Source organism: Haematobia irritans, chromosome 2, assembly GCF_050003625.1.
Source record: "Haematobia irritans isolate KBUSLIRL chromosome 2, ASM5000362v1, whole genome shotgun sequence".
Taxonomy (NCBI): Eukaryota; Metazoa; Arthropoda; class Insecta; order Diptera; family Muscidae; genus Haematobia; species Haematobia irritans.
The window spans coordinates 131,532,331-131,549,790 of record NC_134398.1 but is presented as its reverse complement, the minus strand read 5'-3'; the positions used below and the strand labels follow the sequence as shown (position 1 = coordinate 131,549,790).

General features: G+C 32.4%; 1 protein-coding gene across 1 annotated transcript in view; it reads right to left on the bottom strand.

Annotated features, from left to right (window-relative positions):
• LOC142225068 (uncharacterized) overlaps nucleotides 1–17,460 on the bottom strand; it is a 153,518-nt gene that overhangs the window by 24,850 nt on the left and 111,208 nt on the right. Inside the window, exons 4-6 of the mRNA XM_075294843.1 lie at nucleotides 14,739–14,985; nucleotides 14,479–14,580; nucleotides 14,250–14,366 (exon numbers count right to left, since the gene is read on the bottom strand). Of these exons, the coding sequence (XP_075150958.1) occupies nucleotides 14,250–14,366; nucleotides 14,479–14,580; nucleotides 14,739–14,985 (466 nt within the window). The remainder of the gene's footprint in view (nucleotides 1–14,249; nucleotides 14,367–14,478; nucleotides 14,581–14,738; nucleotides 14,986–17,460) is intronic.

Genomic DNA, 17,460 nt, shown 5'->3' with positions numbered 1-17,460 from the left:
TTAAATACGTTTCTTACTTCACTGAAAAAAATATTTACGTCATATTAAAGATTACGCCACTTTAAATGTTAGGATGCGAAATTTACAAAATATTAAGGACAAATTACTTTAAAATAATGAAATTTTAATTAAAATAAAGTTTATAATCTTTGCTTCAAAATTTTTTTCTTTAAATTTAGGACACAAATTTTGTAAATTTGCGTCCCTCCGTTAAAGTCGCATGTTTATACCCTAAACCACATAGTGGTCAGGGTATAATAAGTTTGATCGGCCAAAAAATGTGCCTACCAGAAATATTGATTTTAGACCCCATAAAATATATTCCGATCGACTCAGAATCACCTCTTGAGTCGATCTAGCGCTTGGTGTTCGTCCGTCCGTCTGTCCATGTATTTGTTGTTCACAGGATTCCGGTCGCAATTATTAACCGATTTCGATGAAATTTGGTACAAGGAGTTTTTCCCATATATATGTATCGCCCGATTTCGACAAATGAGGTCTAACGGATCGTCACCAAACTTGGCAAAAGGTAATCCTTTTCATCGCCCTTCATGTCTGCAAAATTTCATCCAAATCGGTTCAGATTTAGATATAGCTCTTATATATATGTATCGCCCGATTTTCCCAAATTTGGCCACAAAACCTTTATTTATCGACCGATCTTACTAAAAGTTGGCTAAATGTAATCTTCTATAGCACTAACTATATGTGCAAAAAATCATCGAAATCGGTTCAGATTTAGCTATAGCTCCCATTTATATGTACCGCCCGATTTTTCTAAATTTGGCCATAAAACCCTTATTTATCAACCGATCTTACTCAGAGTTGGCTAGATTCAGTCCTCTATAGTACTAACTATATGTGCAAAATTTCATCGAAATCGGTTCATATTTAGATATAGCTCCCATATATGTATCGCCCTATTTTGAAAAATTCGCCCTTATAACCTTATGTTTGACCATACAGGCCTCATTTCTTAACTGATCTTACTCAAATCTTGTGGTATTACTCGAACCCGCAAAATATTATGCAAATTTGTTTAGATTTAGATATAGCTTCCATATATATGCATCGCTCGATTTTCCCAAATTTGGCCATAATACTATTATTTATTAACCAATGTTACTCAAATTTTAAATTTTGATGTACTGGCCGATCGTATTTATACGTACTTGTAGCTCTTACATAGCAATATTGCTCGATTTTTACAAATGTGGATTTATTACCCACACTAATTGAACGATTTTCTCTTTTTTAATAATGGGCTCAATATTAGTGGCATACTAACTCCGTAGGTGCAATATCAACACAGCCAGTGTTGCCAGAAGTAGGGGAAATTCCCTATATGTAGGGTTTTTCTAATATTTAGCGTCTTGTAGGGACGTAGGGCCACAATGTAGGACATTTTCACTCAACACAATTTGTAATAATTTTTACATTTTGGTGGCTCTAGAGGAGGAAATTAGAAGCCGGCAAGGCTTGATCTTTAACAACATTTTGAAGATTACCACAAATCTACCAAAGAAATATTTCTATAGAAATTTTTATCAAAACTTTATTCCTGTAGAAAATTTTGTCAACATTTTATTTCTATAGAAAATTTTGTCAAAATTGTAACTCTATAGCAATTTTTTTCAAGATATTATTTCTATAAAAAATGTTCTCAAAATTCTATTTCTATGGAATTTTTTCTCAAAATTTTATTTCTATAGAATTTATTGTCAAAATTTTATTTCTATAGAAAAATTTCTCACAAAAATTTGTTTATAGAAACTTTTTCCAAAATTGTATTTTTATAGAGATTTAACAAGAAAAAAAAAAATACTATTTTGGGTAGAATTCTACCAACTGTGGCAACCGTGGTGGTAATACAAATTTATATTCTAAGTTATATACGTTGCATATTCATGTTTTAGGATAATAAATTACTAACAACCATTTTTGTTTTGTAAAATTTGTTTAAATTTAACGAAAAATATTGTAGGGAAAATTGTTTGGGAAAGTAGGGAACTGTTTTTGTCCTTGTAGGGTAAACCGAACATTTTCCCTGGCAACACTGACAATGAGCTATAGTCAGATTGAGACAAAGTACCCATAAACATGTACCTCTTAATTTTCTTGAATATGCAACTGCGGTTTATCTCCCATACCTATATCAATGTTACCCCACAAATGCTGATGTTTACTAATTCAACCAGTGTGGTTTAGGGTATGATATAGTCGGCTCCGCCCGACTTTCTACTTTACTTACTTGTTTTGAACTAAGGCTAATTTTCCTTAAAGTAAAGAAAAACATTTTTGTTTGAAAGAAATTGTCCTCAAATTAATTGAAATATTGAATCTTCAGATTTAAGATAAAAACGCTTCAAATATAGACTAAGATTTATTTTGAGTATTTAGCGTCTGTGGTTTAAGTTTTTTTGGAATTAAGAAAACATTTTTTACTTTGAAGTATCCGTTATAATTTGGATTTTAAACTAGCATTTGTTTGTACGTGAGTACCATTATTAATAAACCCCGACAAAAAAGATCTGTATCATAATTTTAATTTTATTGATCTTAGATTTAAAGCCGAAGAGGTCGCTAAAAAATGTCTTTATTTTAAAGAAGCCGCATCTTTGGCTCGAACCCAATACGAAAATCCTTAAGGGAAGGTTAAAATCTTTGGATCCAAGTGAACTGTTTTTGAGTGTTGAAACACTGCATACTTAATTTTTAAAGGACACTGATATCACATATTGAAAAAAAGCAGGAGAAGCTAATAAATTGAAATTTGTTTTCCAATTTTCCTTAATGTACACAAAACCCCAATTTTCATTTTTCAAAGTTCTTCAGCTATGGTTTATCTCCTCTCAGTAATGACGCTGGCATTTTTGAGAATTTCAAATCTGCTCTGAGTGGTTCCACACAAAGAGTGACACGCTATTTCAAATCGGCAAAAAATGCTCATTTCCAAGTGAAGTTTATTTAGGATGGGATAGAACTCATTGGTATGAGAAAGGTTCACCATAGGTGATATCACAATGAACTGAATGTGAGCCAGTAGTAACACACTGTCACTTTAACTAACCCATTTATACTAGCTATATCTCTTAGTTTTTGTTACCCTTGTAACAGTTTTCTAACAATGGTTATTATAACTGTGTGGAACATTTTCTCACACAACGAAGTAAGTCATTGAGATTTGAGAGGTTTGCTCTTTTCCTCTCACATAATGCAGAAGTAAATATATCTTTATTTTTAATTTGTCATATTGCTTTGGGTGATTTAAAATATTCTTTCTGTCTGATTGATTGATAGGTATGCATTTTTCTTTAGCTTTTAACAAATCTTAAATAAATTCACATAACTACAAAGCTAAATTAAGGCTTAGATACATATTCATTAAACAAGACATTAGGTGATCTAAGCCCCATTCTATTTTATTCCTATTTTGGCGAAACTGGTTTTAAATATTGGTATCGAATTGCTCACAACCGCTACTCTTGAAAGCGTTCATATATTTATAAAAATAAAAAAAAATAATAAAAAAAAACTCTAAAAGCTTTCAATATCATTTCAATCTGCAATTGACTTTCTGTTGTTAATAATATAAAAGATGGTATTTTAAGAGTATTTTGATTTAATACGTTTCGAGTTTTTTTTACAATACTTTATTTTTTAAATTTAATACCAATTATATCAAAATTATTGTTGTTTTTGATTTCAGCTTAAAACCATGCATTGACTAGACTACAAGTGTAGCTTAACCAACAGAGGAAAAGTATATTAATGGGGAAAAGCCCTATAGACTGCAAGATGGTATCAGGCTCACTTAGACTATTCAGTCCATTGTGATACCACATTGGTGAACTTCTCTCTTATCACTGAGTGCTGCCCGATTCAATGTTAAGCTCAATGACAAGGGACCTCCTTTTTATAGCCGAGTCCGAACGGCGTTCCACATTACAGTGAAACCACTTAGAGAAGCTTTGAAACCCTCAGAAATGTCACCAGCATTACTGAGGTGGGATAATCCACCGCTGAAAAACTTTTTTGGTGTTCGGTCGAAGCAGGAATCGAACCCACGACCTTGTGTATGCAAGAAGGGCATGCTAACCACTGCACCACGGTGGCTCCCATAGACTGCAAGATGGTTGGATGGAATTACCACATACCTCATCAGCATCCTCTACTTCCAGCAAAACTATCAACCAATTATCAGAATAAATTCGGGTAATTCACTCAGCCCAAAGTGAACTACACTTGAACCTCCCGAAGTAAGCATTTCTCTTTCTCTTTTCCTTTGCCAAAGTCAAATCACCGAATTGAGTGCATTTGGCTGGGTTTGTTTTGAGCGTGCTTCTTCTATCTCCATTCATTTTGTTTTGTTATTGTTGGTTTATTTTTTAATCATTATTGTTGTTTTTGATTTCAGATTAAAACCATGCATTGACTAAACTACAAATGTAGCTTAACCAACAGAGGAAATTTAGGAAGAATACAGCTTAGAAATCGTAATATTATACTAAAAAAGTTCAAGTAAGAAAATTAAACAGAAGGCGTTCTCGAAACATAAACTAATATATTCTTCAATTCTGTGTAAAATAGAGTAACTGTATGCTATCACGTTGTTTGGATAGAAAACTCATTAATATGCCCAACGCATTACCTAGTTTTACATGGCGTTTTTCCTTGTAATAGTCCATTTAGGGCCTAAAGTAATTTGTAACCTCTTGCAAAGAACATACGCAAAAAAACTTAGAACCGCTAGTAGATGAATTAAAAGCTGTTATACCTATTGCTCTTCACTTTTACAATTTTTAATCCATATCGGGACTTTTCATTATATTTGGAAAAATGACAAATTACTTTTACCTAAAATAGCCTATGTGCTATGTTTTTCTTCTATTGGATAAATATATTCTATTCATGTAATTTACTTTCTTTTGTTTCTATCCCTATGGCATTTCATTACATTACGTGTTGGCTTGCCAAGATTGTGGTTCTTTTTGTTATTTTTCTCCTCTTGTTTGCATGACCATGGAATCATGTTATGCTTTTCTGGTTTCGTTATTCCTGCCATTGCCCAGATGCCAATATAATTTCTTTCGCCATATCATAATGAACCATGCCAATATTGTCTGGGTAGTATGATTGGTTTTTCCGTGTTGAGGCTTACTTCCTCTATTCGATTTAAACACGCTATTATACATAAAGGATGACATTGATTATAATACGAGAATCATTCGGCACTAAACAATCATCCACACTGGAAAATAGTTTGATCAGTTCCAAAGATTTTGTCTTTCCTCTCATGACTTTGATATTGATTCCGAGCTAAGGAAGTGATGAATTCTACTTAGTTAGGTCGATTTTAATGATGAAGTCCACAGTTAAATTTAGATTTTGCGTTTTTGATACAAGGAAACAAATTCACATTTATTCAGTTTTTCTGTCTTTTTCATCATAGTAGAATTAATCACAAAATTTAATCTCGACTTCAAATATAAATGATGCTATGATTCAAGTAAAAAATGTGTTTGATATAAAATCTTGAAAGAATTTTCCTATTTTTGAAATTTAAAGACTATATATCGATGACCTCATTCCAGAGTACGCTAAGTCGACTTAGCGTGTTTTTATGGTGTTCGTTGTATTTTATTCGGATTTTTGTGAATTACATCCTGTAAAAATATCGAATTTTTCAGACACTTCTACACTAAAAAAAAGTGAACTCTCTATTTCACTAAAGCCAATTGAACTTTCGTTTAGTTCATGGAATTATTATATTTGGAGAAAGTTGCTTCTACTCTAATAATTTTGTGTACGTTAGTTAAATTAACTAAAACCGAGGAAAAAAATATACACAAATGAAGGATAAAGATTAACTAATTTCGTGTCTTCCACAAAATAGTTCAATATTTCTTTAAGTTTATAAATTTTATTACAAATGCGTTCATCATGAACTTCGTATGTCACTAAAGACATTCTTGCAATTTTGAACTCCAATTTTTTCCTTCAAACTACAAATTTTTCTTTAACAAGTGAAAAAACTTAATCATGTCTAATAAATTTTCTTGAATTTGTCGAAAAATATGTACTTATTTTTATGACATCGGCGTGATGCCAGCATTTGTTATACTGTTTAGTTAAAATTTTCTAAAATTAACCGAAATTTTTCTTCCTAGTAGGTTCACTGTTTTTTCAGTATATCAAAAGATATGATTAATATTGTACTTAGCCTGTGACAAAAGTTTTTAAAAAAATGCAATGTAAAAAGGTCAAAAGGCTTTGTTCGGTTAAAGTGGTCTAAGTAATTTTTAGCCATGTTACATTATCACTATTTTGAGATCGTAAATATTAAAAAAACAAATTATAATAAATATGATTTTAAGACCGAAAATAAGTGAATTTCTATCTTATACTGGTTTTGAGAAATTTCAAAAACAAAACTTTGAACTTGTTTTCTGTAAAATTCACATTTTAGACTTAGCGTACTTTGGAATGAGGCAGTCGATATAATGTTTATTAAAGAGTATTTAACTCGATGAGTTTAGAATTTTTTTCGGGAAAGTTGTTCTCAGTTCAACAGACTTTCTTTCAACAGACTTTCAAGATACAAATTTTAAGGAAGTATCTCCTAACTATTTGTGCAAAATGCCTCACTGAAAAGAATATCGGCTTTTGATACAAGTAAACAAATAAACTCAATATATTTTCTATGCTAAGCAAATTTTTAGAGACAATAAATCTTTCTGCTTATGATAATATTTTTTTCTGTGCAAATGGTATAATTTTCAATAATCTAGAATTGGTTAGAAGGGTAAAACATGTTGATTTTAGTGCTCGTAATGCAGAAATTCCACTACCCATTGAGAGCCATAGCAAACTGCTACACTCTTTAAGAAAACCCACATTTTGACCGTGCTGGGACTTTTGGAAGTTCAGTCTAAATAATTTATGATGATGTGGAAATCAAAAAAGGCTTCACATCAGTTTTGATAATTGTTTTTATAACAGCAATGATAGATTTACCAATAAGCCTATTCATTACGAGTACAAAAATACCTTCTCGTATGCTTTTCTACAATACAGTCTTAATCGCGCATCATAGATAAAAAAAAACTATGAAGGCACACAAAAATAAGGAAACCCCCTTAAAGAAAAACAAAATCATATCTACATTCCTACAATATAGGAAACTACAACATTTTACTCAGTGTAAATTCTACATTGGGTAGTGCTTTTACAATTCGACCTTGCCCAAATTCTTTTTATTTTACCCATATTCTTTTGTTTGGCAGAAAATGTTGCAATGAACCCTTTCCACAAAAAAATGGGAGTTAGAAACATGTGCTACTACTGCCTTGTGAAAGATCGCGTGTATGTTTGTCTCCAGTTTGGAATGTATAATCGTTTTGTAAAGAAGGTTCTTTGCTGTTTTCGTATTCCCCCATTGGGTATATGTGTATTTTTTTTATGTTTCTTAGATTTTTTATTATGCCATTACATTTAAGTATTACATAATCTCACAATTCAATGATGTTAACGTTAGCTTGGGTCTTTATCATTGATGGTTACATTCAAAGTTCAGGTAAATAGCCTTGTGTTGCCTTCTTATGAATTCTGTGAAAGATGCATAAAGGGAGATCAGGAATTTGAAAGATTTTCTTCGATTTTTCTTTACCATAGATGAAAGCAATGAAAGGCTACTGTAGGAAGTTTTCTTGATAAAATTTAGAAGAGTGAAAGACTTGAAATATAGGGCTATTAAAAATGTTTACTTTTTGACACCGTTTCTGTGTCCAAAAATGGGGGAAAAGATAAATAATAGGGTAACGTGTTGAAATGTTGTAAATTAACACTTAGTATTCCGCTGCTACTCTCTCTCTCTCTCTATCTATCTGGTTTAGTCTCAAGATATATGAAGTTTAAAAACAAAAGACTTAAGAAACAAACTTGGACTAAAAACGATGTACAGGTAAAACGCAGGGTTTTTCTATTTAACCAAACCTCAATTGTTACTGTCTGGTTTAGTCTCAAGATATATGAAGTTTAAAAACAAAAGACTTAAGAAACAAACTTGGACTAAAAACGATTGTTGTGTATAGGTAAAATACTATATTTTTGAGAGAAAAAAAATCCAGAGGGCTTCTCTGTTCAACAGCGTGAATTTTAACCATGATTCTCACAATTTTTGTATGTTTATGAGAGGGCGCATATCTGATCTGAACAATTCAAACGTAGGCACTGACATACAGAAATCTATAACTAACTAAACGGATCCCAATAGAGATAATTGAATCGGATACAAGACAAGTCTATGAAATACGATAGGTTTTCAAAGTAAAAGGCGTAAGGTATAAAAATAGGATAATTCTCGAAATTTAGTTAATTATATCTTTCACAAGAATTAGCTTATGACACTGGTATCACAATGTAATTTCTTTTAGTTTGAATAACAACAACAACATTGTGTTCAAATTTTAACCTTGAAATGTGTAATGAAATATGATTTTTTCCTCTAAGAAATGGTGTAGATTTACAATACCTTGGCTATATCTAAGGTTGTTTTCGTCATACATAGTTGTAGTTTCTCTAATTCGATAGTCAGTGGAAAATCACGTTTATTCTTCTGTTCTCGCTAGCCTGAGATTTGCACTAGAGCTTTGAATACTTATAGCCATCTAGATAGGGATGACTATGAAACATGGACAAAAGGCAGGTGGGGACCAATGATACTATCATCAGATGACTTTATAGCTTGAATTATTTTACTTCTTTTCTTTTCAACTATCCTACCTTCAAGCCCCCTCACTTTCTACCTTCTATTACTCTCTATTCTATTCTTTTGTTAAAAAATTGTGGTAATACCACTCACCATAAGCTCAATAGATGAGCGAATGTTATAGGCTAGCCCATTGTGGTTATGCTACAACAAGCGGTAACAAATCTTTTTTGCTCAAGCTTATGATTATTGTTTTGTTTTGATCGCTGAGAGGGGTGGCAACTGTTGCTTGATATAGTCAACAATAACTACTTGGTAAGGCTTATCATTTACTTTTATTTTGTCTAAAATGTATTTGTATATGTAAGCTAAGGTTGTATGCATTTATGTGTTGTTATCAAAGTTGGGAGCTATACTATATCCAAAAACCCCGTTAAAATAGCTACAACATCTATGGCAACAATAAAAGGCCAGTGCTAAACTTTATGCATGAGCTATATTTATGGTATAACATTTCTTTGCAACGTTTCCAAGCTAATGCCATTGTAAAGAGTAAATGATAATTCTCGTTTATTTTCTTATTGTTCTTTACTTTTGGGTCCTTCTATTTTCTTTTTATTTATTATTCATTTTTACGATTGGCGGAAGTTTGTGTTTTTTATAACTTAATATAAATAAAAACAATATTATAATATGCAATTTATCGTATTGAATTACATTTCTAAATAGGGATGCATCCGAAACTTTATTTATAAGAGGGGTTTTGAATTATTATTTTATTTCCTTCAAATGTAGAGAATTTACAATAAAAACGAAATTTTGTATAAATTTATATTATGACAACAGACAATAGATATTATGTAGTTATCCGAAGCCATGGTTATACGAATTTGAATGGTACTTCAAACTGTCAATTGTGTAGAAAAACACGCGGACTTAATGGATAAAATGGTATTTAATCTGAATTGAAAAAATCTTATTCTGATTTGGATAAAAAAAGCATTTCGAACTTTTGAAATATATTCTCATGATTTTTCCATATATATTTTAATTTCAAAAATTCATTTTTGAATTTTAAATAATTTATAAAAATTTATTCATAACAGTAATGATAAGTAGATAATATATTTCAGTATAATAAGGGAATTCGATATTTATTTGCTCATGAAAATCAAAACACTTCAAAAAAAAAAAAAAAAACAAGTAAGTAAAGTCTAAAGTCGGGCGGGGCCGACTATATTATACCCTTTACCCCTTGTAGGCCAAAATTTGTGTTACCATTTCAACTACTTCACATATGCTGGAAGCTGCTATATAAAGGAGACAATTTTTTTATTTCTACAAAATCTCTAGAATTAAAATTTAAATCGGCTAACGCTATCCAGTTAATTGGAGGAAACTTCCATTGAAAATGGGTCTAAAATATGTAACAGTCTACCATATTTCCCCAACTCTGGTGTACGTGTATATGGGAGCTATATATAATCTGAACCGATTTTGACAAAATTTGACATGTATAGTTAGAATAATAATTCTGCTATCTATGCGAAATTTCATGTAAATGGGAGTATAACTTTGGTCCCCTGGTTATATGAGTGCAAATCGGACGGAATATATATATGGGAGCCATATCTAAATCTGAACCGATTTCAACCAAATTTGGCACAATTACTGATACTACTAAACGTACTCCTTGTGCGAAATTTGAAGCAAATCACGGCAAAATCCTGGATTTTGAGGCCATATAAGTTCAAATCGGACGAAAGATATATATGGGAGCTATATCTAAATCTGAATCGATTTTGACCATATTTGGCACATACAATAATATCGTTAAAATACCGCGTGTGCAAAATTTGAAGAAAGTCAGGGCAAAACTCTGGCTTTTGAGACCCTATAAGTCCAAATCGGACGAAAGATATATATGTGAACTATATCTAAATCTGAACCGATTTGAACAAACTTTGACACACTTAACACTACTATTAAACGTACTCCTTGTGCAAAATTTGAAGCAAATCACGGCAAAACTCTGGCTTTTGTGGCCATATAAGTTCAAATCGGACGAAAGATATATATGGGAGCTATATCTAAATCTGAACCGATTTCAATCAAATTTACCAAGCATTGGTAGAATGTCAATTCTACCCTCTGTGCAAAATTTCACGTCAAATATATATATATGGGAGCTATATCTAAATCTGAACCGATTTGGCTGATATTTTGCAAGATTTTCGAGATTCATAAAATATTTGGATGTACGATATTTCAAGAAAATCGGTTGTGAAACACACTAACTATGACCAAATCGGGGATAAATATATATGGCAGCTATATCTAAATCTGAACCGATTTTTTCCAAAACCAATAGCGATTGCTTCTGTCCCAAGAAACGGCCCTATGCCAAATTTGAGGACGATCGGACTTAAATTGCGAGCTGTACTTTGTGCACAAAATTACATATACAGACAGACGGACGGACAGACAGACGGACATCGCTAAATCGACTCAGAATTTAATTCTAAGCCGATCGGTATACTAAAAGATGGGTCTATGACCACTATTTCTTGGTGTTACATACAAATGCACAAACTTATTATACCCTGTACCACAGTAGTGGTGAAGGGTATAAAAAGATTTTTGATCTATTCGTAAACTACCTTCAATAACTAAACATTGAAAACATGGAGTGCGGGAAACGTGAGTAAAAAGTCTATTATCTAAGATAATTGGCCTCAGCACCATATGACAGTTTAGAGACTCGTTATTGCCAATATTAAAAATTGTGGAAGGAAAAATTTACGCTACATATCGAGTTTTGGCGAATCGAGTAAAGGAAAAAAAGATTTCAAAAGTCTCTAGATATTGCATTTAAGGTGAATTCTATGAAAAACTAGTCTCGGAACGCTCAAGATCAATCAGATCTGGGGACTGTACAATCGATCGGTTGCAGTACCCGGTAATCTACTGAAATAAGAAGTTTTTGTGCCTAGTTTTAATCGGATATCCCGATTTGTTCAAATGCTTGGGAGATATCAATAGATAGACATACATGGCTATACCGATCACAATGATCAACGATACAAGTACTTCCAATTTATAAAGTTTGTGTTCCCTATACCTTTGCATTGAATTTTAATACCCGTGACATCGGTTATACCATAGCTTGGATATAGTATTAAAAAACCAAAACAAAATATACATAGAAACATAACGGAGCCCCCCATTTATTAAAAAAAAAACTATCCTGTTCTTACTTTCTAATTCGGGAATATTACAACAAAATTAATTTAACCATTTTTATACCTAAAACTTAGATTGTGGAGTGTATGTCACTATATCATAAATATTTCGCATACAAATTTGCGTGCACTGTATTAAAATTTTTTAGAGTTTACTCATTACATTCCAAGGTATTACCACCGACTTTATGATTGCTGCATATACTCTTATATATAACATACTAATAGCACGTAAAAATTAATTTCTTTTCTGGGAAACGAAACTTTACACCAACGAAGTTTTCATTTGTTGTTAAAATACATTCAAAAACAAGTAAGTAAAGTAGAGAGTCGGGCGGGGCCGACTATATCATACCCTAAATCACCATATTGAATTAGCAAACATAAGCATTAGTGGGGTATTATTGGTACAGGTTTGGGATATAAAGCGTAGTTCCATGTTTATGGGAGCTCTATGTCAATCTGAACATAAATGCCAGATCTTTGAAGCTATACTCGATTCAAAGCTAGTATGCCAATAATATTAAGTCCATTATTAAAAAAGAAGAAATTGCTCAATTAGTGTGGGATTATTAAGTAAGAGCTACATTAAGTTTGAGCAACATTGGTTAATAAATAAGAGTGTTATGGCCAAATTTGGGAAAATCGAGCGATGCATATATATGGGACCTATATCAAAATCTGAACCAATTTCTGTAATATTTTGCAGATTTGATTGATATCACAGAAGGTTACCTTGTGCAAACTTTAGTTGAGATCAGTTAATAAATAAGGCCTCTATGGCCAAAAATATCGTTATTAGGGGTAAATTTTTCAAAATCGGGCGATACATATATAGGAGCTATATCTAAATCTGAACCGATTAGGATTATATTTTGAAGGCTAGGTTGATACTACAGAAAATTATAGTTTGCTAAATTTGTGTAAGATCGGTCAATAAATGAGGCCACTATTGTCAAAAATACATTTATTAGGGTGAATTTTTCAAAATCGGCGGTACATATATATTGGAGCTATATCTATACCAAATTTGGGAAAATCGGGCGATACATATATATGGGAGCTATAGCTAAATCTGAACCGATTTCGACGAAATTTTGCAGACTTGAAGGGTGATGAAAAGCATTAATTTGATCGGTTAGTAAGAAAGTGCAACGTGACCCCATTTGGGAGCTATATCTAAATTTGATCTGATTTCTTTCAAATTCAATAGCGTTCCTTGTGATCAAAAAACATCCTGTACCAAATTTGATCAAAATCGGTTAATAATTGCGACCGGAATCCTGTGAAAAACAAATACATGGACAGACGGACGGACGAACACCAAGCGCTTGATCGACTCAGGAGGTGATGCTGAGTCGATCAGTATATATTTTATGGGGTCTAAAATCAATATTTCTGGTAGGCACATTTTTTGATTATACCCTGACTACTATGTGGTTTGTGGTATAAAAAGTGAACCCTATATATCTCTAAAGCCTATTTAATTCTATTTTTTTAGTTCATGGAATTATAACGTTTTAAGAAAGTTTGCATGACTTTAGTAGTTTTTTGCGTACGTTAGTTAAATTAACTAAAAATTATACACAAATGAAGCATAAAGATTAAATAAATTCGGATCTTCCACAAAATAGTTCAGAATTTCTTAAAATTTGTAAATTTTACCAATAGTGAGTCCATCATGAACTTCGTATGGTAGTAAAGATATTTATGCAATTTTTAACTCCAAATTTTCCCTTCAAACCTCGAAATTTTCTTTAACAAGTGAAAAAAAATGAATTATGCCTAATAAATTTTATTGAATTTATCGAAATTATTTACTTAGTTGTATGAAATCGGCATGACATATGCGTTTCTAATACATCTTAAAATTACTAAAATGTTCTTTCTAGTGGTTTCACTGTTTTTTAGTGTAGACTTTTTTTTCAGGCCAAGTTGGGTATTAACGTGGCAACTGTAGAAGACTGCATTGGTCTGAATTGTCGATTCCCAGAAAAGAAATTAATTTTTACGTGCTATTAGTACGTCCTAGAAAAGTAATTTTATACTTTTTTGTGTGGTTGCCACGTAACCATGTTCAAACTATCTTCTTCTTAAAAATATGTAAAAGTCTAGACCCGAATCTAATGACAAATCAAAGACACAATTTTATCTACTAAAGGACTTAATAAGCATCAATATTCTTCTTCGACTTGCAATTTCGTTTTTTATTTAAACATTTTTAGTTGCCCCTTCTCTAACCTACATCTCTGATGTTTAATACAAATATTCATTTAAATAGAGAAAAATAGACTTACCTTCACAACGATGACCATCACCACGATAGCCTGGAAAACAGGTACACGTATAACTGCCGAGTGTATTGGTACAGTGGGCAAATACATCACAGGGACGTGATTTGCACTCGTTTTCATCTGTTGAAAATAGAAAGAAACACATAAAACAATATTATATAAATGACCTCATACAAAAGGAGATGATATTTAAGGTCTGACAAAATGAATGACATGTATTCAGGGTACATACCTACGTCGTTACAATTGCAACCACCCCAGCCATCGTTGCAATGGCAAACACCATTCAAACACACACCGTTTGTGCATGTAGTGCCATCTTTATCACAGTCATCTAATTTTTATTATTTTTTTTTGATGGGAAGAAAAAAAAATTACAAAGGAAGTCATAAAATACATTAAAATGTATAATTAGAAGTTAGATGTTTATTTATTTCTCATGCTTGTTTTAAGAAAGTAGGTGGAATAGTGTTTTTTCTTTGCATTACTTACTTGTGCATTTGAGCTCTTTACTCAGCTCATCGGAACCCAGATAACAGTCTTGGGCACCGTCGCATAATTTCGATAGTTCGTATAGCTGTAAATAGTCGCTGGACGCATTTACTTGGCAACCAAAGTAGCCATCTTCCAAATTTATAAAAAATACTTCGTTCCGAAATCGACTATTTTTTAAATTTGTTTTAAATGGCGATAATTGTGTTTGTGTAAAATATTGTGTTTGTTGCAGTTGTGAATGTACCTGTGAAGAAGAGAAAACAAATATAATATAAATTATTTATTGAAACAAAAGACTTAAGACGCAAACTTAGATTTTGTGATATAATAATGAGTATTTAAATTCTTTTATTGAAACGAAAGATTTAAGACACAAAATTAGATTGTATGACCCACTGCTATTAGTAACAAATAAATATCTGCTGTCGGGCTGAATATGAATAGAATAACGTAATGAAGTCCAATTGTAACTTCATATTACCAAATATAGATTTTGTTATATTTTATCTTTTTATTTCATTGGGAGAGAACCTCTTATGAATTTCCAGATTTTTAAATATGAATTTCCAGATTTTTAAATATCTTTTTTAGGTTCTCTGTCATGAGAATATTATATCAACTGTTATTCCATGCAGTCTAACCGACCAGACATTATCGCATATAATTTATGTGGTGTGGTCTGGTTTAATTTGGTATGGTGTAAGAGTTGATATGATTGCAACGGCAGCATTGTGAAATTTCTGGTTTCTAGCCATCAATGTCATAGAAGATATTTAACAGCATTCACACATACTCTCGCAAGCCTAAGTACGTTCTGTTTTAATTTATTTTTATTCTCATGGCACTTGTTACCATTACTGAAGCCTTTGGCAAATTCATAGATTTACTTGTGTAAATATGATCTAAATCTGAAATATGAATGAGGTTTCAGTGAGGCTGTTGGAAGGCCTTTTAACCTGAATTAGATACAAATAGGGAATATTATGGTTCACCAACTAATTCCAAAATAGTTCTTAAGATAATTCGTTTAATTTTTCTGATTTCTTGGAAGAAAACTTGAAAACAAATGTTTGGGTATCACTCAGAATAAACTTTTGTGCGTAGTACGATTACAGCATGTCCAGTTTTTTTTCGAAAATCCGGGCAAGTGCTTCGATTGCAAGCAACTTTGTTGGATTTGGTTCATCTTGAAACAGCCAAACCGTCGAGTGCTCTCTACTTTCGGGTTCGTACGCGTAAATCCACAATTCAACACCTGTCACGATATAATATACGTGTTTCGAAACACCGTGATCGTATTTGGGAGTATTTCTTGTGGCCAATCGACACGAGTTTTTTTTGAGCGGTTTACAAATTGTGCGGAATCCAACGCGAACAATTTTTTTTGTTGGTTTTCGGAAAATCAACTGATTTTTGACGAATTTCCCGAAATTCGTCTTGGAGTGGACTACGACCTCGGTTGACCATACCATTGATAAACACTGGCCCTTATCGGAGATTCATCACAAAAATTGAATTGGGTTCATTGGTGCACTGTTGTTGAATTAATCCACGTCGAAAGTTGTAAAAATTTCTTTTTATGGGCGATATAAAAATTTTAAGTTGGTGTAAACAACACAAATACCGTTCGTATATCAAAACATTCAAGCTTTACTATAGAGCTGTCAGATTGCAACACTAGGTTTACCCAATCCCGCCAAATAAAAGGCAATCCTTAGGTGGTTTCCCTTAAGAAGCTATGATTAATAACTAAAGGCTTGACTCCTGGCTAAGTGTCAACGACTTAATCAAATCAGAAAAACATATATATGGGAGCTATATCTAAATCTGAACCGATTTCAACCAAATTTGGCACGCATAGCTACAATGCTAATTCTACTCCCTGTGCAAAATTTTAAATAATTCGGAGTTAAAAATTGGCCTCTGTGGTCATATGAGTGTAAATCGGGCGAAAGCTATATATGGGAGATATATCTAAATCCGACCCGATTTCAATAAAATTTGGCACACTTGACTACAATGCTAATTCTACTCCTAGTGCAAAATTTCAACCAAATTGGGGTAAAACTCTGGCTTCTGGGACCGTATTAGTCTATATCGGGCGAAAGATATATATGGGAGCTATATCTAAATCTGAACCGATTTCAATAAAATTTAACACACACTTGACTATAGTACTAATTGTTCTTCTTGTGCAAAACTTTAAGCAAATTAGGGTAAAACTCTGGCTTCTGTTGCTATATAAGTCCATATCGGGCAAAATATATATATGGGAGCTATATCTAAATCGATTTCTTCCAAAATCAATAGGGTGATATTCTGAGCCAAAACACATACTTGTGCCAAATTTGAATTCGATTGGACTAAAACTGCGACCTAGACTTTGATTACAAAAATGTGTTCACGGACAGACGGACTTGGCTATATCGACTCAGGAGCCCACTCTGAGCATTTTTGCCAAAGACACCCTGTGTCTATCTCGTCTCCTTCTGGGTGTTGCAAACAAATGCACTAACTTATAATACCCAATTCCACAGTGTGGCGCAGGGCATAAAAATTGTGTTAGAATACAAATAAACGCGTATGATTCTAGTTTATTTGAAAAATAAAATATATGTAAGTCGATAAGCAATCATGAACGAATACTCAGCAATCAAGACTTTTGTTGTTGTTGTAATTAAGCTTATATATCTATACATTTCGATCTATCTGTCTCCAT